Source organism: Cydia strobilella, chromosome 13, assembly GCF_947568885.1.
Source record: "Cydia strobilella chromosome 13, ilCydStro3.1, whole genome shotgun sequence".
NCBI lineage: Eukaryota > Metazoa > Arthropoda > Insecta > Lepidoptera > Tortricidae > Cydia > Cydia strobilella.
The window spans coordinates 1,380,387-1,403,776 of NC_086053.1; the positions used below are offsets into that span (position 1 = coordinate 1,380,387).

At 44.0% G+C, this 23,390-nt stretch overlaps 1 protein-coding gene across 1 annotated transcript in view; it reads left to right on the forward strand.

The window, feature by feature from the left end:
* LOC134746880 (protein transport protein Sec31A) overlaps window positions 1-23,390 on the forward strand; it is a 49,313-nt gene that overhangs the window by 12,058 nt on the left and 13,865 nt on the right. Inside the window, exons 7-19 of the mRNA XM_063681455.1 lie at window positions 2,612-2,756; window positions 4,856-5,014; window positions 6,210-6,365; window positions 10,614-10,685; window positions 11,073-11,173; window positions 12,065-12,177; window positions 13,532-13,608; window positions 14,831-14,887; window positions 17,045-17,129; window positions 18,284-18,394; window positions 19,799-19,996; window positions 20,862-21,070; window positions 22,512-22,673. Of these exons, the coding sequence (XP_063537525.1) occupies window positions 2,612-2,756; window positions 4,856-5,014; window positions 6,210-6,365; window positions 10,614-10,685; window positions 11,073-11,173; window positions 12,065-12,177; window positions 13,532-13,608; window positions 14,831-14,887; window positions 17,045-17,129; window positions 18,284-18,394; window positions 19,799-19,996; window positions 20,862-21,070; window positions 22,512-22,673 (1,645 nt within the window). The remainder of the gene's footprint in view (window positions 1-2,611; window positions 2,757-4,855; window positions 5,015-6,209; window positions 6,366-10,613; window positions 10,686-11,072; window positions 11,174-12,064; window positions 12,178-13,531; window positions 13,609-14,830; window positions 14,888-17,044; window positions 17,130-18,283; window positions 18,395-19,798; window positions 19,997-20,861; window positions 21,071-22,511; window positions 22,674-23,390) is intronic.

The following is a 23,390-nucleotide window of genomic DNA, read 5'->3' on the forward strand; positions in this document are numbered from 1 at the left end:
CATTTTGATAGTAAACGTTTAAGTCAGGTACTGTCGTCACGAGAAATACAGGTTTGTATAATATATTATGAAATTCAAAAGTATTAAATGTGGTAATAAAAATAGGTATATTAAAGGGCTATTGTTATTGAGACAATTTCCGAGCGTAACAAAAAATAAGTTGAGTCGCCTGTACGAGAAAAGTATGTATGGGTGGGTAAAACGAGTGCAGTTAATTGTAATTTTAGGTATAATTAGAAACACGGTTATAGTCAGTGAGAGTGTGTTTAAATTGTTTTTATAACGTAATAGTAATATCGTTGATCGGCGTAGCAGTAAAGTGAGCACGTAAACAACGTAAATAATGAGTCATTTCAGTTTTGAAAGGTCGGATTCGTTTGAGATATGCAGGATTTTAGATTTATCATTTTTACGCATTAAAATCTTGCAATCTCTAACCCACAGGTAGGCATAGTTTAAATTAGATTTAACTGCACGGGCTTTTTTTAATAATAGCTTATTTTCGCGAGTTAGGTGGTCGTTTATGTAGAGGTTTTGTGGGGGCCCCGGCATTCCGATGTCGACCGTGGTGAGTGTCCGGCGCGTGCGCATAGCCGCCAGCAGCTCGTCCTTGCGGCGGCGCTGCACGAATCGCACGATGACTGCTGGCTCGCGGTCCGCGCCGGCGCGCCCGGCCCCGCCGCTCGCTAAAGCGGTGATGGTTCCAAAGCGACGCACTCGGTGAATGGAATCGATGTCGGAGTCCGACACAAAAACTCCTAGCTTTCTTGATATATCGGTCAAAAGGGACATAAGATTTTCCCCACTTTTATAGGTTAGTCCGGAAATTTCAATGTTGCTCAAGCGAGAGAATTGATCGCGACTATTCAAATCGTTTTTGAGGGATTCAATAGTAACACAGGCCTCGTCAAAACTCTTCTGCAGGGGACCCAGTGAGGAAACTTTGTCTTCTACGAGAACCAGCCGCGCATCTATGGCAGTAAGCGAGGTGTCGAGCTCGCTCCATTTTGCATTAAGCTCCTGCAGGCCCTGTGAGGTTGCGCGAATCTCGCTTTTAATAGTGTTAACATCCAATTTCATTGCGTTAAAGTCATTTCGAAACGATCTGATCTCGTTCAGAATGTCGGCGGTGGTTCCGGTGTCCGCTGATGGCGTATTTCGGCAGTTTACACATCGCCAGGCTGCTTTTGCTGCGGTCCCTTTTTTTCGATACGTGGCTTCAGTCAATCCAGCACAATCGAAGTGCAATCGGCCGCGGCATTGACCACACTCAGCAAAGTCCGTTAATTCATCACCACACTTAGCGCAATTCATTTTAATCTTGGGTAGACTTTTGAGGTTAGTGCAAAAACACAACACAAAAATGAACCTTAAGTTTGTGAACACAAGGCTGCAATACGTATGCACTTAGATTAAAATTAACTTGTAAACAAGTCCCGGTACCTATGAGTCGAGTTAACCGCGATAAGGAAAAAGTGCAGGCGGCCGCTCCGACCCGGTTTCGAGCGTTGAATGACCTCCGAGGACGACGCCGCTCCCGTTGTTCAGCTCTGGGACCTCAGGTATTTATATATAGATGTCTGTGTGTCAGTGACAACGTGTCCCGCACCCGCTGGCGCGCGCTGGCGTGGCACCCCGGCGTGGCGACGCAGCTGTGTGTGGCCTCCGAGGACGACGCCGCTCCCGTTGTTCAGCTCTGGGACCTCAGGTATTTATATATAGATGTCTGTGTGTCAGTGACAACGTGTCCCGCACCCGCTGGCGCGCGCTGGCGTGGCACCCCGGCGTGGCGACGCAGCTGTGTGTGGCCTCCGAGGACGACGCCGCTCCCGTTGTTCAGCTCTGGGACCTCAGGTATTTATATATAGATGTCTGTGTGTCAGTGACAACGTGTCCCGCACCCGCTGGCGCGCGCTGGCGTGGCACCCCGGCGTGGCGACACAGCTGTGTGTGGCCTCCGAGGACGACGCCGCTCCCGTTGTTCAGCTCTGGGACCTCAGGTATTTATATTTACTGATATGAAAGGGTCTACCGCGATATAATTTCATTATTATTACTTTAAATCCCACCTTTGACGTTCGACGTCGGATTTAACGTAAAAATAATGGAATTATATTGCGGTAGACCCGTTCATATCACTAAATATGTGCAGAAACGCGAGAGTTTAAAGTATCAGTTATTCATTGTATCTACATTACACAACACTTTCCATCATATCACATAGCATCAAACTAACGATGCACATTTTAGTTTTTTTCTTGATGAAAATTTAAATAATACACTTTTAATAATTAACAATTATCGGGTTATTTATATTGAAAATTACGAGACCAATTATTTAAAAAAAATGTTCTGCGTTTTATTTCCCAAGTTAATGAATCGGTTTTGATTCGATTCACAAATTTTACTTATCACCACATACAAAATGCATCTCTACACTGACAAAAAACTTAATTGCACCCCTTTTTTCCCGACTTATTAATTATAACGACATCATAAATGCTTAGTGTACAAAAGTAATCCGATATCGTAGATATTTTGACAATTCCGTCTACTTTACACTGTTTGATAAAAAATATAGGTTTGTATGTTTGTGATTTTTTGTCGCCAGATTGGCAGCTTCTCCGCTAGTAACACTGGAGGGTCACCAGAAGGGCGTGATGGCATTATCCTGGTGTCGTCAGGACCCTGACCTCCTCCTGTCAGCCGGCCGAGACGGTCGGGTGCTTTGTTGGAACCCTAATAACACCCAACCGGTAAGTTCCAGACCTTACCAAAATATCCATTATGATTGCCAGATTGTAAAATTATGTACAAACTGTGTGCGTTGCAGCAGAACAAAAGGGTCACGGCTCAGTGATACGCTTCGCTCTTTGGAGCAAAGCACTGATTTTCTGCCGGAACCCAGGTCACAACAGATAATATATAAACGATGTACTTACGTAAGCGGAATGAAATGTACTGTGTTAAGTGTGATTATATGTGCATGTCATGTGATAATTACTTGATTAAATATTAAGACAGTAGGTAAATTGATCCGTGTGTACTGTGTGTAAGTCTCCTAGTTGTGTGACATCAGCCCCACTATGTTATATCTTAAAATCTACAACCAAATAGCCGAATGGAATCCCAGCGGTTTGTTTTTCAAGTATTTTTTAAAGTGACTTTTAAATGTCTTTTTAGATTTAAGCTGTCTTAAAGGCGGAGGGATATCATTCCAGCATTTGGTCGCAAAAAAACGGAAACAACAGAATATACGCAATGCGACAAAATTAAAAACACGTTTTAACATTGCTGACAACTGACAACACAACATACCAAAAACAACCTACGTAATTTGGTCGGGTTATTTGTTACCCACCATAAACCATGGGTAATTAAAAAAATGTGAGACTGTGACAAGGACAAACAATAATAGCGCTTTCTCTGCTACTCCTACTGAAAGTTCCATAAGTGCATCTCGTTCGGTCATCTGTCCCCTCCCCCATTTCATCTCTATATTATTGTACCTTTGGGAGACATACGAAATGCCGGGAGAATCCAAACTAATCCCGACCATCTGAAACTTCTGCCTTATCCTAGGGATCTTAAAGTCCATAATAAGTCATAAGATTACGTCAAATTAAATGAACAATAAATGTGAAATGGCTGAAATGCTCGAACAACATTAATACTACTAGTAGCAAACGTCAGTTGGACGCCAACGTGTGACGTTATCACGCTCTGTCGAATTCCCGCCAAAAATTATGAGCGTTTCAACAGCTCAAAAAATTTCACCATTTTAAATATTTTTTAATAAAATAATGTGAAGGTTTATAAAAGTTTTTTTTTCGGTGTTCAAACGATATCAATAATGATAATAAAAAAAGTCATGCATTGAGCTAATTCCATGGTGGCTAGCTGCTGGTGGAAATGGCACAGTAAGAACCTAAGAACAGTGGATGTTTGACGTACGAGTAACATGGTGTCCGCGCGGCCCTATTTAAGAGGCCGTAGTCGATTTTGGAGCAAAAATGTAAAATTGATAGATTTAGTCGTTGAAATTATACACGTTTTGTTACATAATATCTAAATAACAAGTATTGATTTCTATTAGCACGTCTTCTCATCTTGCCTTTTAATAATGAGGTCGGGAGCGTGCGTCACCGGTAATGCATGAAGAGAAGAGGCAGTTTTTAAAAATTCATCAAAAAATCATGGTGGTAAATTATACAAATTGATGTATAAGAATAGTTTCAGCAAATGTTGTAGATTGGTTAGGTATCAAAATTACGTTGAAATTAAGTCGATTTTCAGAGAAATTGTCACTTGTTTTGAAGAAATTTCTGGAGAAATTTGATTTCGTCTAACTTTCATTTACACTACTTCAAAGTCATAATAATAAAAATGTAGTCTGATAAACGTCAAGTACAGGATATGTGTAATACAAAATTACCATGTTTAGCAGTCCAAACTTTACGAAATTTACAAATAAGAGCGACAAAATCAGTGCTTTACGCGCGTTTACCTAAACGTCCATCAGAAAAGCAAACATTACTGATTTAGTGAGTCTGTTTTCAAAAAATTGATCTGATAAAAGGTAAGATAAGAAGACGTGCTAATAGAAACCAGTACTTGTTATTTCAATTAGGTAACAAAAGGTGTAAAATTTCACGGACTAAATCTATCAATTTTACATTTTAGCGACTAAAATCGACACCGGCCTCTTAATGTACATAGAGGTAACTGAGTAACTGACCATTCTAGACTGTAATTCAATATAATAAGGTATATTATTGATTGGTAGGTGTTCTGCCTAGAGATTTTTTAAAGAATTCCCTTCCTTATCGCTAGTACTTAAAGTCCATATTTCCAGGGTGGCGAGCTGCTCGTCGAAGTGGCACAACAGGAGCAGTGGGTGTTTGACGTGTCCTGGTGTGCGCGGGACCCTAGTTTACTGGTGTCGAGCTCTTTCGAGCAACAAGTCACCGTACATTCGCTGCTGGGCGGGGGAGGCAGTGCGAGGCCTGAAACTGTAAGTTTCATAAGTATTATTGACTTTAATCCTTTCCGATTCTATGAAATCTACCAATGTGAAATTTAGTTCATCTGTGAATTTGTTTTCTTGTCAACGATTTTTTTACAAATAAGCCAGAAATCGTTAAACAATGAATCTCACGCCTCTCTTTTGAAAGATTTCCAAAAATTAAATCGGCAGAAAAAACACTATATAATTATTGTACTTACACCTCTGGGCCCTATATCCTATATAACTTGCAATTACAACTTACAAGTGACAAAATTGTAGATTTAACAAGTTTGTGTACCAGAAATCATAGTAGGTGACAAATTTGTATTATTTATTTTTAACAAATATGTAAATTGTTAATTGTGTATGTTAATTGTGTTGTTACTAAACGGGCCCCTGATATGTATGTAATAATTGTGCATGTAATGCTATAAATTGTATAATTGTATAATGCTTTAAATATCGCGGCCATAAGCCTCAATTTCTGTCCATATGTAGTGGTACTCTATGTTACACAATTAGACATTTAACCTATAGGTATAGACACTTAGCCGTAAGAGACTTGACTGACAGACTGACCAACGTAAATCCTTAGTAGCTAAGGTTATTAGCACTAGCACCTATCTTCATCTTTAGACATACTTTCTTTTTTTTTCAATCTAGTTTTTAATTCACTAACTGGTCGCCCAAGATACAGGCTATGCCTAGTTTGGGGACCCCTGTTCATACTGTTTTAAATGTACCGCTGTATGCGCGCAACCTGGACCTCATGTATACTCAATCTGCAAATCTTTGTGTGCAAAATAAATATATTTTCATTTTTTCATGTAACACATTATCTACAACGTAACAATATTGTCGACTTGTACACTTGCAAAGTTTTTTGTGATCCCAGGATTCGCAGGGGCCCGTTTATCAAAAGCTTGTAGCTTGTAATACAAGTGGAAGCCCCTTTTTGACAGCTTTTGTTAGAAAGGGACTTCCACTTGTATTACAAGCTACAAGCTTTTGATAAACGGGCCCCCGGGGCCCGTTTCTCAGAAGCTTGTAACTTGTAATACAAGCGGATGTCACTTTTTGACTTTCACTTGTATTACAAGCTACAAGCTTTTCATAAACAGGACATTGATCTTTTTTTGCCCGAGCTGAAACGAAGACGCTTCGTGCTCGCTCGGCCTATAAACAGGCACGATTGTTACAGAGCGGTCAAAACCAGTCGAACATACTGGAGGCATTCGGAGCGGCGTCGCTCGGACAGCTGCCGGCCGTGTCGCGCGCCGCCCCCGCCCCCGCGCCGCGCGCCGTGCTGCCCCGGGCGCCCAGGTGGCTGCGGAAACCCGTCGGAGCCAAGTTTGCCGTGAGTACATACAGCCTGCCGTGTCGCCCCCGCCCCCGCCCCCGCCCCCGCGCCGCGCGCCGTGCTGCCCCGGGCGCCCAGGTGGCTGCGGAAACCCGTCGGAGCCAAGTTTGCCGTGAGTACATACAGCCTGCCGTGTCGCCCCCGCCCCCGCCCCCGCCCCCGCGCCGCGCGCCGTGCTGCCCCGGGCGCCCAGGTGGCTGCGGAAACCCGTCGGAGCCAAGTTTGCCGTGAGTACATACAGCCTGCCGTGTCGCCCCCGCCCCCGCCCCCGCCCCCGCGCCGCGCGCCGTGCTGCCCCGGGCGCCCAGGTGGCTGCGGAAACCCGTCGGAGCCAAGTTTGCCGTGAGTACATACAGCCTGCCGTGTCGCCCCCGCCCCCGCCCCCGCCCCCGCGCCGCGCGCCGTGCTGCCCCGGGCGCCCAGGTGGCTGCGGAAACCCGTCGGAGCCAAGTTTGCCGTGAGTACATACAGCCTGCCGTGTCGCCCCCGCCCCCGCCCCCGCCCCCGCGCCGCGCGCCGTGCTGCCCCGGGCGCCCAGGTGGCTGCGGAAACCCGTCGGAGCCAAATTTGCCGTGAGTACATACAGCCTGCCGTGTCGCCCCCGCCCCCGCCCCCGCGCCGCGCGCCGTGCTGCCCCGGGCGCCCAGGTGGCTGCGGAAACCCGTCGGAGCCAAGTTTGCCGTGAGTACATACAGCCTGCCGTGTCGCCCCCGCCCCCGCCCCCGCCCCCGCGCCGCGCGCCGTGCTGCCCCGGGCGCCCAGGTGGCTGCGGAAACCCGTCGGAGCCAAGTTTGCCGTGAGTACATACAGCCTGCCGTGTCGCCCCCGCCCCCGCCCCCGCCCCCGCGCCGCGCGCCGTGCTGCCCCGGGCGCCCAGGTGGCTGCGGAAACCCGTCGGAGCCAAGTTTGCCGTGAGTACATACAGCCTGCCGTGTCGCCCCCGCCCCCGCCCCCGCCCCCGCCCCCGCGCCCCGCGCCGTGCTGCCCCGGGCGCCCAGGTGGCTGCGGAAACCCGTCGGAGCCAAGTTTGCCGTGAGTACATACAGCCTGCCGTGTCGCCCCCGCCCCCGCCCCCGCCCCCGCGCCGCGCGCCGTGCTGCCCCGGGCGCCCAGGTGGCTGCGGAAACCCGTCGGAGCCAAGTTTGCCGTGAGTACATACAGCCTGCCGTGTCGCCCCCGCCCCCGCCCCCGCCCCCGCGCCGCGCGCCGTGCTGCCCCGGGCGCCCAGGTGGCTGCGGAAACCCGTCGGAGCCAAGTTTGCCGTGAGTACATACAGCCTGCCGTGTCGCCCCCGCCCCCGCCCCCGCCCCCGCGCCCCGCGCCGTGCTGCCCCGGGCGCCCAGGTGGCTGCGGAAACCCGTCGGAGCCAAGTTTGCCGTGAGTACATACAGCCTGCCGTGTCGCCCCCGCCCCCGCCCCCGCCCCCGCGCCGCGCGCCGTGCTGCCCCGGGCGCCCAGGTGGCTGCGGAAACCCGTCGGAGCCAAGTTTGCCGTGAGTACATACAGCCTGCCGTGTCGCCCCCGCCCCCGCCCCCGCCCCCGCGCCGCGCGCCGTGCTGCCCCGGGCGCCCAGGTGGCTGCGGAAACCCGTCGGAGCCAAGTTTGCCGTGAGTACATACAGCCTGCCGTGTCGCCCCCGCCCCCGCCCCCGCCCCCGCGCCGCGCGCCGTGCTGCCCCGGGCGCCCAGGTGGCTGCGGAAACCCGTCGGAGCCAAGTTTGCCGTGAGTACATACAGCCTGCCGTGTCGCCCCCGCCCCCGCCCCCGCCCCCGCGCCGCGCGCCGTGCTGCCCCGGGCGCCCAGGTGGCTGCGGAAACCCGTCGGAGCCAAGTTTGCCGTGAGTACATACAGCCTGCCGTGTCGCCCCCGCCCCCGCCCCCGCCCCCGCGCCCCGCGCCGTGCTGCCCCGGGCGCCCAGGTGGCTGCGGAAACCCGTCGGAGCCAAGTTTGCCGTGAATACATACAGCCTGCCGTGTCGCCCCCGCCCCCGCCCCCGCCCCCGCGCCCCGCGCCGTGCTGCCCCGGGCGCCCAGGTGGCTGCGGAAACCCGTCGGAGCCAAGTTTGCCGTGAGTATATACAGCCTGCCGTGTCGCCCCCGCCCCCGCCCCCGCCCCCGCCCCCGCGCCCCGCGCCGTGCTGCCCCGGGCGCCCAGGTGGCTGCGGAAACCCGTCGGAGCCAAGTTTGCCGTGAGTACATACAGCCTGCCGTGTCGCCCCCGCCCCCGCCCCCGCCCCCGCGCCCCGCGCCGTGCTGCCCCGGGCGCCCAGGTGGCTGCGGAAACCCGTCGGAGCCAAGTTTGCCGTGAGTACATACAGCCTGCCGTGTCGCCCCCGCCCCCGCCCCCGCCCCCGCGCCGCGCGCCGTGCTGCCCCGGGCGCCCAGGTGGCTGCGGAAACCCGTCGGAGCCAAGTTTGCCGTGAGTACATACAGCCTGCCGTGTCGCCCCCGCCCCCGCCCCCGCCCCCGCGCCCCGCGCCGTGCTGCCCCGGGCGCCCAGGTGGCTGCGGAAACCCGTCGGAGCCAAGTTTGCCGTGAGTACATACAGCCTGCCGTGTCGCCCCCGCCCCCGCCCCCGCCCCCGTTCCCCGCGCCGTGCTGCCCCGTGTATTTTATTCATTGGTTTCGGCTTGCCACGAAAACTGGGGCCCGTTTCTCAAAAGCTTATAACTTGTAATACAAGCGGATGTCACTTTTTGACAGCTTTTGTTAGAAAGGGACTTCCACTTGTATTACAAGTTACAAGCTTTTGAGAAACGGGCCCCTGTGCCCTGTTTATCAAAAGCTTGTAGCTTGTAAAACAAGCGGAGCTCACTTTTTGACAGCTTTTGTTAGACAGGGACTTCCACTTGTATTACAAGCTACAAGCTTTTGATAAACAGGGCACTGGTGTCGTGTAAACAGACTGAGAACGTGTTACGGACGCTGTAACTATTTTCGCCATAAATGGAGCTGGCGAAACTCTGCGCCCTGCGACTGTAGTGAAGAGGTTCAAACCGTTCATAACCGGGCATATTATACGGCGCTGCCCTCTGCACTCTTTTCCAGGCCCCCCGGAAGATCTGTTTAAATTAACACCTGACGCAATCTCGTGGCTCGGGACTCTGAATGTGAATTTGTAATTATTTTATTTAGCTACATAATGTTTGAAAATGTTTATGTAAATACGATACGGTATACGATTAAATAATTTGGTTTTAATCAAACACCTGCCATTCAAACTAGAAATTGCGTATAAACCATTCCATTAGGACGCGAATTATGACCTCGATGGATGCTACACTTATATTAAATGTTTTTCTGCAAATTGATTGCCTTGAAACATTAATCAGCGAGAGAGTAGTGAGAAAATAGGTTAGCGAATAACTTAATTAGTCTTACGTAAATGGAAGTCATAAGCAGAGCCCGGAACCGTCGCCGCAATCTTTTTAGAGTTAGAAACATTTTTTATCGATATCGATAGTTGGGTAATGGGAGAAAAAAATGGTCCACCAATTAAATAATATATTTAATAAGTAAATTTACGCAAGGGTTTTGTAAAATTATATAGAAATAGATGCAATTTCTTCTTCGAAATCTACGTCAGCAGTACATACAGCAGCACATGACATTATGTTTGGTTTGTGACAGTGTTAGGAGTAGATAATCATTATCATCAATTTCTCAAACTTCTCTGGGAGTAAACAGTGTCGTTTATCAGTTAAAAGCCATTTATGTATACTATTAAATTATGTATACTAATTTTATCTGTTTGTTTATAATTTTATACAAACGTAACAATTTTTTTTTGAAATATTTTGTTTTTAATTGATTGACCGTTGACCGTCTTTTTTCTTCTATTAAGTAACTTACTTACTAAATACTACTACTACGTATACTATAACTTACTTCATATAAGAAAAAAGACGGACACAACTATCGATATCGATAAAAAAATGTTTCTAACTGTAGCAAGATTGCGACAGTCTTTTGTTTTGCCGCGAAAATTCCGGGCTCAGGGGCCCGTTTATCAAAATCTTGTAGCTTGTAATACAAGTGGAAGCCCCTTTTTGACAGCTTTTGTTAGAAAGGGACCTTCCACTTGTATTACAAGCTACAAGCTTTTGATAAACGGGCCCCTGGTCATAAAATCTTAACATTTTGACGTATCGGCTGATGAGTGATGACAGACCCAGAAGTTAGTTGAAACATAAATTAAAAAATATAAATCTCCTTAACCTTACTTAATAAATAAGTTTTCTTTCAGTTCGGCGGCAAACTGGTGACGTTTGAGAAGTGTCCTCAAGAAAATCCACAGAAAATTGTACATATTAGTCAGGTAATTGTTGTTAAACAATAATATTAATAAAATCAGTTACATGTACGTCTAAGGTGCCTTGTTTAAAACCGTAAACCAAAAGGAATATATAATCCCACCAAAAACATTTTCACGTAAACTGTTGCCAAGACGAAAACATAAGGCTCGCACTGTCAAAAAGTTATCAGATCTCTTGTAGAGCCAAGTCACTTTTTCTTGAGTCTATCTCAGTGTATAAGTACTATAATGCCCACTTGCACCCTTGCACCATTCATTGCAGTTAAACCTGGAATTACCATAGTTACTAGTACAATTTCACACTGGGTTAACGGTTTAACCGCTTAACCCCGGGTTAGTGGGATGGATGGGATTTGTATTCATATTAATTTTTACCGGGTAATAATTCAGGTGGTGAGCGAACCAGAAATAATCGAGATGGCGGCGGAGCTGGACGGAGTTCTCAGCTCTACTCTCAGCAACGAGCCGGGCGCCATCGAAGCGTTAGCACAGTGAGTGTAATACCTAGTAATAAACTAGATATGGGCCGAATATTCGGTAATTATTCGGTATTCGGCAAGTTCTCCGATACTGTTAGAAGTATTAGAACAAATTAAATTATTTTCAGAAAATACTTTAATTTGTTTTTATTTTAAGTAGAAACACTACTATATAAATTATAAACTGGCACCTGCCGCGATAGCAGAGGACGCTGGTTCGATTCCAGCCTGGGGCACTGGAGGCCTTGATCACTTTTTCTTAGTATAGGCACCCAGGTTCTTGTGTGATTTATTGACGGTTACCTATTGTGTTGCAGAAAGTTTTTTGACATATTTTAATGTTATTTGGCAGAAATGTCGTTTAGCAAAATTACCTTTCGCATACTGCTTTTTGCATAATATTGCATTCCAGAATTTCTTTTTGCATAATATTATTTGGCAGAAAACCCTAACCTAACCCACTTAGAAAATTCTGGCATATTAATATTATGCGAAATGACTATTATGGCAAGTATATATTTATGCGAAAGTATATTGAAGTGTATTTCTGACAAATAATATTCTGTATTCGTGGAAAGAATGAGTGAAAGAAGGCTAACAAAGAGAGTGTATAAGGGAGAGGTAGAAACGGGAGTTGGAAGGTGCAGACCTCGGCGGACTTTCTCTGATCAGATCGGGGAAATCCTGAAGAAAGGCCAGGTCAAGAGCACCCTAAACCGGCGAGCGTGTATGAGGAATGTTATGAAAGTGAAGGAAGCGAAAGAGGTATGTCAGGATCGTAGCAAGTGGAAATCCGTGGTCTCTGCCTACCCCTCCGGGAAATAGGCGTGATTATATGTATGTATGTAATATTCTGTCAGATGAGGGGAACCCGTGGTCGACTAATCGTACTTTGGTTTGCAGATACTGTCGGCAAAAAGGCGACGCTGCGAGCGAGCAAAATGATCGCTACACGTGGTTCTTCCTCCGAGCGAGTTTCTTACCTAATTTTAGGAGCGAAGTGCTAAATCTGCTGGGTAAGTCCGCCGTTTTCAATATCTTTCTAAGGCCCAAGGTCCTACAGTACCTCTTCAGTTCGATGAAATTTAAACCCTATTCAATTGGAACAAAGTCGCTTTTTTTGCTTTGTTTCGTCCAATTTTCCAACAATGCAAACGACTCTTCCTACATTATAGGTTCAAATTTCATTGGCAAATTTTGGATATTTCATTTGTAAGGCTGGGCCTTAGGAGGATAAGATAATTTTACATTTATTTTATTGATTCGCGTTATATTGAATCTTTTCAGCAAGTAAAGTTAGCATCGAAAGTAGGGGATATGCTCTAATGGCTTTGCAAATAGATTTTTTTTGTACTACGTCGGTGGCAAACAAGCATACGGCCTGCCTGATGTAAGCAGTCTCCGTAGCCTATGTACGCCTGCAACTCCAGAGGAGTTACATGCGCGTTGCCGACCCTAACACTCCTCTCCCTCGAGCTCTGGCAACCTTACTCAACGGCAGGAACACAACACTATTAGTAGGGTCTAGTGTTATTTGGCTGCGGTTTTCTGTAAGGTGGAGGTACTTCCCCAGTTGGGCTCTGCTCTAGATCTGTAATGACATCCGCTGTCCTGTGCCCTGACATGCAAAGCGAGATGTCATTCACAGTGCCCATACCTCTCTTATGGACGTAGTTTAAGGACATATCCGGGTCATAAAAGAGATATGTCTCTATTGCAAGCAAGGCCTCCGCTGCAACTATTTAATTAGTGTTAGATTAGGTAATTATTAGTTTAGTTTAGTTTAGAATAGTAAAATTTAATATAGATTAGAATGTATAAATAAGATTAATAATAATTATTATCTTAATGTAATGGGTTGATACCTAAATAAATAACATTTTTATTTATTTTATTTATTTATATGTAGAACAGTTATAGTGTAGCAGATACTTTAGAAGGCGTTTTATTTGCTATGAATGAAGCATGTCTGCTGACTGACTGACTGACAAAATGGTGTAGTTTAGATAAATATTCTCATATTTAAATTCAAGCTAAATAAAAACATATTTTTATTTTTAATTCAGGACATTAGTAGTGTGACTACTTAAACACAAATCAAAATATTTAATAAAATAATTTGATTTGTTCCCAATGTTGTGTATAGATGGCAGTACCAGTCTCTCTCGCTATAACATAATTCCGTAAGGAATTCATATAGGAGGTGCAAGCGCGCACTGCTTGCCCTTAGAGCTGGTCAAAGACGCCTAGTCTTACTAAGATGGCATATAGTCGAGAAATTGAGACGGGTATCCTGCCTTCACCACTGGAGGGCTTCGTCACTTTTTCTTTAATATATGACATCTATTTCAGTTTATAATTTTAATTCAGGATTCAAGCAGGACGAAATCCCGTCGAAGTTCAAGAGTGGAATCGCCGACCAGACAGACCACGCTGGGCTAAGCCGGGTAAGTTATATAAGACCAGAGAACTCAGAGAAGTGTATTACAAAGATTTTTAGCATCCATACAACACTGAAAAAAAAATGCTAGAAAATTTGACATTCTTGATGCTATTTCTTGTGTTTGTAATTTATCCCCTGCTAACTGCCTAAAGCTAATGCTATACAGTCTGAAAAAAATTATGGGCCCTGGAGGGAAAGTACCTTAAAACCTTAAGTTAGCTCATTTTACTTAAAGGAAACATTCTTTAATTTTAAAAGGAACAAAACTGCATTCAAAGATTCTTTTTAATTCGTTCGTCTCGCCCGGGAATCGAACTGAAAAAAAAAACAAAAAAATTAACACCATCTATTTTATTCTACTAGATTTCTCCAAGAAACATTAGGTTTTACACTCGTCTGTCGTACAAAATATTCATAAAATCGAATATTTACTATTCAAGAATATTTTTAGCCAAAAATATAAATAAATAAAGATTGAATGAATGCAGTTTTGTTTCTTTTTAAAAATAAAAGAATGTTTCCTTAAAATTAATTACATTAACTTAAGGTTTAGGCACTTTCCCTCCAGGGCCCATTAGTTTTTTCCACCCTGTATACTCTTTCTGTAACTCTAATCTCACCCTTACACTCGTCATATAAAATTTACTATAACTTCTGTATACAGCCTACCCTTGGGCTCATAATTAATAACAGCTGTATTTCTTTACACTCTATTTAATACAAATTTACTTATATAACTCTATTTGGGCACCCTAATAGAAAGTCTTGAAATGTTATATTTTGTTATGCGTTACGTTCATTTGTAATGTAAAAGCTATAAAAGTATGAAATGTTGCTATAAAAATATAAATTAAGGGTTCCTAATAGAGTTGTGTATTCTAACAAAAAATAAACATTCAAAACAGTATCTGGAAAAATCTGATGGAGGATGACATTTATTTTCTGCATAAAATCAACATCGAGTAATTCCGAAAATCACCTATAATTGCATATTGCATCACATTTAAGTTGTCCCATTTTCGGAATACTCGTCAATCCGAAGCATCTATTCGGAATCACCCGAATAGGCTGTTATATACTCTATTTCAAACGCCTTAAAGTACAAAATCAATGAAAAATACAACCGTCAGATTTCTCCATGCCATAACGCCGTAACTCTTCCCCACTGCCACTGTAAATTATACCCTGCACCAGTGTACATAAGGTTTGTTTCAACACGCGCCCAGGGCGAGTCCACGGAGACCGACGCGGAACTCTCCACTGACACCAGCACTGATCTTTCGGTGAGTTCGGGTTCTATGTAACATAGCTCAACGATTGTGGACTTTAAAGTTATATGCATATGGTTCAAAATTAAATTTCAATAGTGCGACAGGTTATGAATACTTGCTGTGGGATGGAAAATTTACTATCATGAAATACATTTTTCTCAACAATGGACGGCAAAGTCGACGTTGCCGGTTAAAAAGTAGGTCGCGAAGTGCGTAGTTTATGGTCAGTAAAAAAATTTAAAAAGTTAAAAACATTGCAGTCTCGATTTTGGGACTGCAATGTTGCATACAAATTCCATTATTTGTCGAGTTCCAAACTTTTTAAAAGTTGAAGTGGCCATATCAAATGAAAGCATAGGTTCATTAAACAGCCAAACAGATGATCAGTACTTATTATTATAATGTTGGTACCGCGACTATTTAGGTGTCTCAAATAGGTTGGTGAATTTTCAGCAGAAAAATACACTTCCATTTTTAATTAAAAAAATAAAACGGCGGCAAAGCAAATCTTTTTACTTTTTTCTGTGAAAATATATACACAAGAACGTTGCTTCTGTAAAATATTTCTATTACATTTGCATTTATTGCGCCATTTTTGAGAAAAGCACTATATATGACTCGGCTGGAAGGCTACTTGCTGGCTTCGGATTCAATTAAACGGACTCCCAAGGTCGTCCGTTTAAAACGAATCCTCAGCCAGCAAGTAGCTACTTCCGAGCCTCGACAATAATGTACTATTCTAATGCGAGTGTTCGGGTTGCGGGTTGGCGGTGATGTTAAAACGTCCGGACTAGTCCGGAGAGTAGTAAAGTCGTCATCAATAGAACTTGCAAAAAATGTAAACAAATATGACAGATTTTGTTAGTGTTTGACATATAACCACAGAATAACTAATAGTACTACCGTACAGAAAATTCACTCCTTCACAAAAGTCAGAATTTAGAAAAAAATTTTTAGGATTTTTGTTCCTTCTGAGGGCGAAATGTTTATCCATTATTGTCAGTAACAGAACACTTTATAGTGTTTTTATTACGCAATAAAGACGTAAAATGTTATATTTTGTTATGCGTTAAGCTTATTAATAAATTAAATTTAATTGAGCTATGTTATACATTGGATGTCATCTAAATTCTTAACTTTCTAATCAGTGCTTACTGACTCTAACGACATCTTTACAAACTTTCCTTAATACAGTAAATAACGCATGCACATTGATATTATAGTACATTACGATACAAGTGCGAAAAATAGGAAATTCGCATCGAGTGGCGATAAATTAAAACACGACCGAAAGAAGTGTTTTAAATCGACACGTGTTGCGAATTAACTATTCGCACATGTATCGTACAACGTTTTACAGTACATATGGCCCTTTAAATGTTTGACATAGTGACGTAATGCGCTAGGTAAAGTAGGTAATTATCGCATTAGTGCGGTAAAGTAGCACCGATATGTACTGTAATAGTACATTATGATACAAGTGTGCTAAGTTGGTCATTACACACGAGGCAATATTGTGCGCGCGAGCTGTAAGCGAGCGCGCAATAAGAAAGCCGATGTGTGTAATGACCAATGCACACGCGTTTCATACGACGTTTTTCAACACACTTGCGAGAAAAAAAAGATACTCATATTAATCAAATTTTAATAGTTAAAACAGTTAGTATTGTGTGTTTCATCTGTCATACTCGTACTGCCGGCCGGCCCTCGCTCGCCCCGGCCGCGGGCGGCGCGGCGCGCAGGCGGTCGGGCGCGCCGGTGCCCGCCAGTCCGACCAATTAAAGAAGGCTCCCTTTCCATGCATATTATTAGCAATCAGTTAGCTTCTTAACTCAGTCGGATAATATAATGAAAAAGCACGAGTGGAATAATACACTGAAAGAGCACGCGTGTTTAATATCTAGGATTATGAGCCAAAAATCGGAAGAATAAAAACGTCGTTTTGAGCAAGTGTGTTGAAAATACTTTTACAGTAAAACTATGTACGTTACATGTGCAAATAGGTAATTCGCAACTTGTGTCGATTTAAAACACTCCCTACGGTCGTGTTTTGTATTTATCGCCACTCGTTACGAATTTCCTATTTTTCGCACTTGTATCGTAATGTACTATTAACATAGTTTTTAAAGTAATCATAAATGTATATAATTGAGTGTGTATTCGTTGCAGGATGCACACACACTGATCGAAAGGAAACTGGCAAATTTGGATCTGGAGCCCCAAGCGCAAAATGTCGTCATTCCCAACGGAGAAGGTACTTAATTTCAATTTTTAGGGTTCCGTACCCATAGGGTAAAAACGGGACCCTATGACTAAGACTCCTTTGTCCGTCTGTCTTTCACCAGGCTGTAACCGTGATAACTAGACAGTTGTTTCTGTTGCAGCTATAACAACAAATACTAAAAAGTACGGAACCCTCGTTGGGCGAGTCCGACTCGCACTTGTCCGGTTTTTTTATATTTGTGAATCCAAATACATTATGTAATACAGTTGTGTAATATAGATCCTGTCGGAACACTCCTAATACCTTATACTATTGATTTGCTATTATACCTTATACTATCCTATATGTGGTATTTTCTATAAAAAGGGACCTTATTGTCGATGGCGCTTACGCCATTATAAACGATGCTCCGATGATACAAATACAATGCCGCGCGACGCTGTGCGGCGTAAGCGTTATCGGCAATAAGGTCCCTTTTCATAGAAAATGCCCCATATTACCTTATCCTAATACCTTTAAATACTATTGATTAAAATTTCATAGCCAATTTTCTTGTATTGAGGGCTGCTGTAGCAATGGCACAGAATAAGTAATAGTATTTACAGTACATATGGTGCTACTTTCTCGCACTAGTGCGTAAAGAGCACTTTTTGTGCATATGTCGAAAGTTTAAAGGGCCATATGTATAGGTACTGTAAACCGTTGTACGATACACGTGCGAATAGGTAATTCGCAGCTCATGTCGATTTAAAACACTCCCTGCGGTCGTGTTTTAATTTATCGCCACTCGTTTCGAATTTCCTCTTTTCTGCACTTGTATCGTAAATAACTATTTCATACAGAACGGCCACGCCCCGACTCGAGTGACCTCGCCCCGCGACACCAGATTGACGGCCGTTTGCCGGCCGCTCAATACTTTTTTTAATCAACTTACTCACACAATGACGCATGACGCGTGTACAGACGTGCCGTTCACACATAGAAACGCAAGTGATTTTTGATGTATAGCGTGTCCGCCCTGTGATGGGACTCGAACCCAGGACCATCGACTTGTATTTGTAGATAGGGTCACTGCCACTGCCCACCTCTAGCCTATCCGGCCATGGCAGTATCCCTCTTTAATTTCTAAGTCTTAACTTAACATTAAAAGATTTAATAATAATTTGCACATTAAAAATTAAAAGATTCGACAAGCTTGATCTGCCGCGCGCTGGTGTGCGGGAACCTGGAGGAGGCCGTGGAGCTGTGTCTGGACGCCAAGAGGGTGGCTGACGCCCTCATCATCGCCTCTCTGGGTAACTTATTTTTTAATTTATGTCCCATCTCTGGTCTGATATTTTTTTGCAGTTCTTTCAATTTGCTACGAGCATAGCCTGTTTTTAGGGTTCCGTACCCAAAAGGTAAAATCGGGACCCTATTACTAAGACTCCGCTGTCCGTCTGTCTATCTGTCACCAGGCTGTATCTCATGAACCGTGATAGCTAGACAGTTGAACTTTTCACAGATGGTGTATTTCTGTTGCCGCTATAACAACAAATACTAAAAACAGAATAATATAAATATTTAAATGGGGCTCCCATACAACAAACGTGACGCTGTTTTGTTTTGTAATGGTACGGAACCCTTCGTGCGCGAGTCCGACTCGCACTTGGCCGGTTTTTGTTTCCGTAGACTAAAATGACAACCACAAATGTCAAACGTAGTAATAATGTGACCAGCATAAAACAAACAGTGCTGATCTTTGATTTCGGTTTGTGAATAACCGATAAATATTAAATTCAAAATAAACAATAAATAAAATCTACTCACTACTAATCTACTCAAACATTTAAAAAATGATATTGACGTATCGCCGACTTGACGCAACGCCATTTTGGTATTTTTGGTTTACGTATTCGACATTCGTTACTTGTATAGGGGTCCAGGCAGGAGGAGTGAGGCAAACAGCGGTCAGTCTTATAATGAATGTTTATTATAATAAATTGTCGCCTTATATAGTATTTCCATACTTTATTAAAATCAGAAAGGTAGGTATCCTAGAACTGTAGAATTTAATCTACCCTCTTACGTAAATCGCGCATCTAACGATAGCGATGGCATGTCTTCTATCCCGCTCTCGATCGCCGGATACATGAAGTGGGTAGTGGAAAATACAGCAATTCAGGATTACCCTTCCGCGGAGCATCTCACTATGTTGCTGTTGAGAGTAGCACGCCCTGTCTTCTATCTTGCTCCAACCGTTGAATAAATACAAGCGCGCCGCCTGCGCGCGCCTCAGTTGCGCCCGGCCGTCGATGCGAACGCATGTCCCATACTTGTATAGTGATCGGATGTATTCAGTGCATTTTCTCTCGTCTTCATCAACAAATATAAGTACCCCCAATAGTTAATTTTCGGTTAGTACCGGTTGTAGCACATCACTATTTATAAGACGTAAAAAACTAGCAACACATGAAATGTCATTTTAGTTTACGGAATAAAAAAACAGACTAGGTGTAATAAAACTATGAAAACGGATTATATCGCGTATATTGAATTTATAATACATCCCGACGTTTCGAACTCTTTACAGCGTTCGTGGTCAACGGGTGATTCAATATACGCGATATAATCCGTTTTCATAGTTTTATTTCATGAGTAACTATCGCGGTAACCGAAGACAAGACTAGGTGTACTTTAACAATTTAATTTCTCCACAGGCAGCCAGGAGCTTCTCTACAAAGTCCAGAAATACCACCTAGCGCATTCCGGACGAGACCCGGTGGCCCTAGTGGCCAGTAGTTTGTTAAACGGCCGCTGGGAGGCGCTAGTGTCTTCCTCGAGCCCGTCTTCGTGGAGAGATGTACTGGCGGCATGTGTCACACACACTGAGGGCGCCGAGCTACAGCATTACTGCGGTAAGGATTTTAAAGACTCAGTTTTATTGGTTGATGTCAAAGATAGATAGATATAACTCCGTAATAGATAGATACAGTCTAAGGAAAAAACGTGCCTCGAAAATCACGAAAATTTGATTCTCGATCAGATGGCGCCACTACCTTTGGCCTACTCTCGTATAGAGGGCGTTGACGGTTTCGTTTGTTATTTAACAATTTTAACGCATATCAGTGAAAGAACATGGGTCATAATCATAAAAATAATGAATGCAAATAAAAAAAAACATTTATCCATATTTTAATACATTTTATCGTATTTTTATAAATCTTCATTTTTAGTTTTAAAGTGTGTCGATAGATGGCAGTGAATTTACTGTGGTTACAAAATTTGCTATGACAGTACCGCTCTATCCTATTATATCCTCTTTGGTTGATATACAGCGTGCGGTGACTCCCCCCGCAGGCGAGGCGGTAAAACGACTAGTGAATCTAATAAATGAGGGTTTTATAGAATATATCTACCGATGAAAACTATTAAATTGGAAACAGTTCCCCGAATGCGGAGCCCTATGGCATGGGTTATGGAAATCTCCCGCACCCCGCATGCGGGTGCTGTCGACCAATGAAAACAGTTCCCGAATGCGGGGCGGTTCCTGTGGCATGCGTTATGGAAATCGCCCGGACCCAGAAGTCCAGCATCACTTTAATAAGAGCAACCACCGTATAACTTCATGCTCTATTAGCGCACTATTAATATAGACGAAATAGTTAGAAATTATGATTGTTAAATTGTCGCACTGTACAGATGCCAATTATAAAAAAAAGGTACTGAACTACTATTGGTAGGACCGTGAGCCTTAGTTATTGTTTTTTTTTATTCTTGTAGAAATGCTCGGCAATCGTCTCTCAAAAGAAACCGACCCAGCCCTCGCAGAGGCAGCGACAGTGTGCTATCTAGTGGGCGCGGCGGCCGACGCCCTGTTGTCTCGCTGGGCGGCGAGGCGGAAGGACGGGGGAGCGCACGCCTTGGCAAAACTCACCGAGCTGGCGCTGCTGATGAGGAGAGCTGCCGCCGCTAGAGGGAGAGACACACAGGTGAGATAGAGACAGTAATAGCCGCCCAAAAGAAACCGACCCAGCCCTCGCAGAGGCAGCAACAGTGTGCTATCTAGTGGGCGCGTCGGCCGACGCTTTGTTATGATGCAGATGGGACGAGCTGCGGCCGCTAGAGGGAGAGACACACAGGTGAGATAGAGACAGGAATACTGGGAGCTAGTGCCGATACGTTATTGGGCGGCGAAACGGAAGGACGGGGGAGCGCACGCCTTGGCAGAACTCACCGAGCTGGCGTTGTTAATAAAGGAGAGCTGCGGCCGCTAGAGGGAGAGACGCACAGGTGAGATAGAGACAGGAATAGTGGGAGCTAGTGCCGATACGTTATTATCCCATTGGGTCGCGAAAATGAAGGACGGGGGAGCCATTAGAGGGAGAGACACACGGGTAAGGAAAAACCGGCCAAGTGCGAGTCGGACTCGCGCACGAAGGGTTCCGCACCATAACGCAAAAAATGGCAAAAAAATTACGTTTGTTGTGACAATAAACAATATTTATTTTATTCTGTATTTTTTTAGTAAGTAAGTAAATATTTTTTATTGCATCAAAATTATACATTTTACATACATGTAAAACTACAAAGAAATATTTAAAGAAAAAATAGAACCAGGTAACAACAGGCGGTCTTATCGCTAAAAAGCGATCTCTTCCAGACAACCTTTGGGTAGCAGGAAATGTAGAACTCATACAAAAGTCAACAGGTAGTGCAAAGAGCTAAATGTATATATTTAGTATTTGTTGTTTAACCGCCAACAGAAATACATCATATTTTGTGAAAATTTCAACTGTCTAGCTATCATGGTTCATGAGAGTCTGGTGACAGACGGACAGACAGACAGCGGAGTCTTAGTAATAGGGTCTCGTTTTTACCCTTTCGGTACGGAACCCTAAAAACATGAAATAACATTGTTACGCTTTAGTTTTTTTTGGAATGACCCTTTTAGTGTATATAAGCAAAGATAGATATAACTCCGTAATAGATGGATACAGTCTAAGGAAAAAACGTGCCTCGAAAATCACGAAAATTTGATTCTCGATCAGAGGGCGCCACTAGTTTTGGCCTACACTCGTATAGAGGGCGTTGACGGTTTCGTTTGTTATTTATAATTTTAACGCATATCAGTGAAAGAACATGGGTCAAAATCATAAAAATAATTAATGCAAATAAAAAAAATCATTTATCCATATTTAAATACATTTTATCGTATTTTTATAAGTATTTATTTTTAGTTTTAAAGTGTGTCGACAGATGGTAGTGAATTTACTGGGGTTACAAAATTTATTATGACAGTACCGCTCTAGTATAAGTTACTCTATGATATAAGTGTAAGTGTAAGCTGATAAAACGCATACTCCCTTTAGTTTTTTGTGAAATGACCTATTTAGTGAATAAAAGTGTATTGATAAAACCGCTTTTTTCCAGAATGGCGGCAAACTGGAAGCAGTCCTCACAGAATACGCGGGGCGCCTGGCGGCGCAGGGCTGCCTCCGCAGCGCCCTCAACAGTCTGCAGGGCGCGCCGCCCACCGAGCTGCACGCACGCCTCAACACGGCCCTGGGACTCAACCCTAGACGGCAAAGCCAAGTAACTTTTTTTTTTTTTTTTTTTTTTTTTTTTTTTTTTTTTTTTTTCAATTTATTTAGGTAAACAAACAGCCACTACAAGTAATACATATTATACTAATTACTACAATGTCTACAATATGTGTGGCCCACACCGCTTACCACTAACTAACATGAATAATGTTCATTCAGAGTCAAACTAATCACCGTCAAGTCTTAAGGACTACCGGTGTCGACAACAACATAATAACTTGTTTATATGTGACCTTTTCAACCACACACACACACACACACACATTTAATGTAGATAAAATTGTATTAGTTTAAGTTTTCTTTCTGCTTCTGTTAAACTAAATACTAAATAATTGTAGCTACGGAGAAGCGGGGCTTCCTGATACAGGTATAATATACTAAATAGGAAGTCCCAACCTACTACCTTGTAATGTAACATTTTATTAATGTTTTTTTTTTTTACTAGCCCATTATGGTGTCCCACTGCTGGGCAAAGGCCTCTCCCCTTGTCTTCCACGACTCCCGATATAATGCCTCCTCCGGCCAGTTGTTGAGAAAGGTGTCTAGGTCGTCCCGCCATCTCCGTCTGGGCCTGCCGGGTCCGCGCCCCTCTTCTGGCATCCATTTGGTGGCTATGCTAGCCCATCTGTCTGGATGCATGCGGCAGACGTGACCGGCCCAGTCCCATTTGAGCCTAGCAGTCTTAAAATATTTTCATTTTTCATTT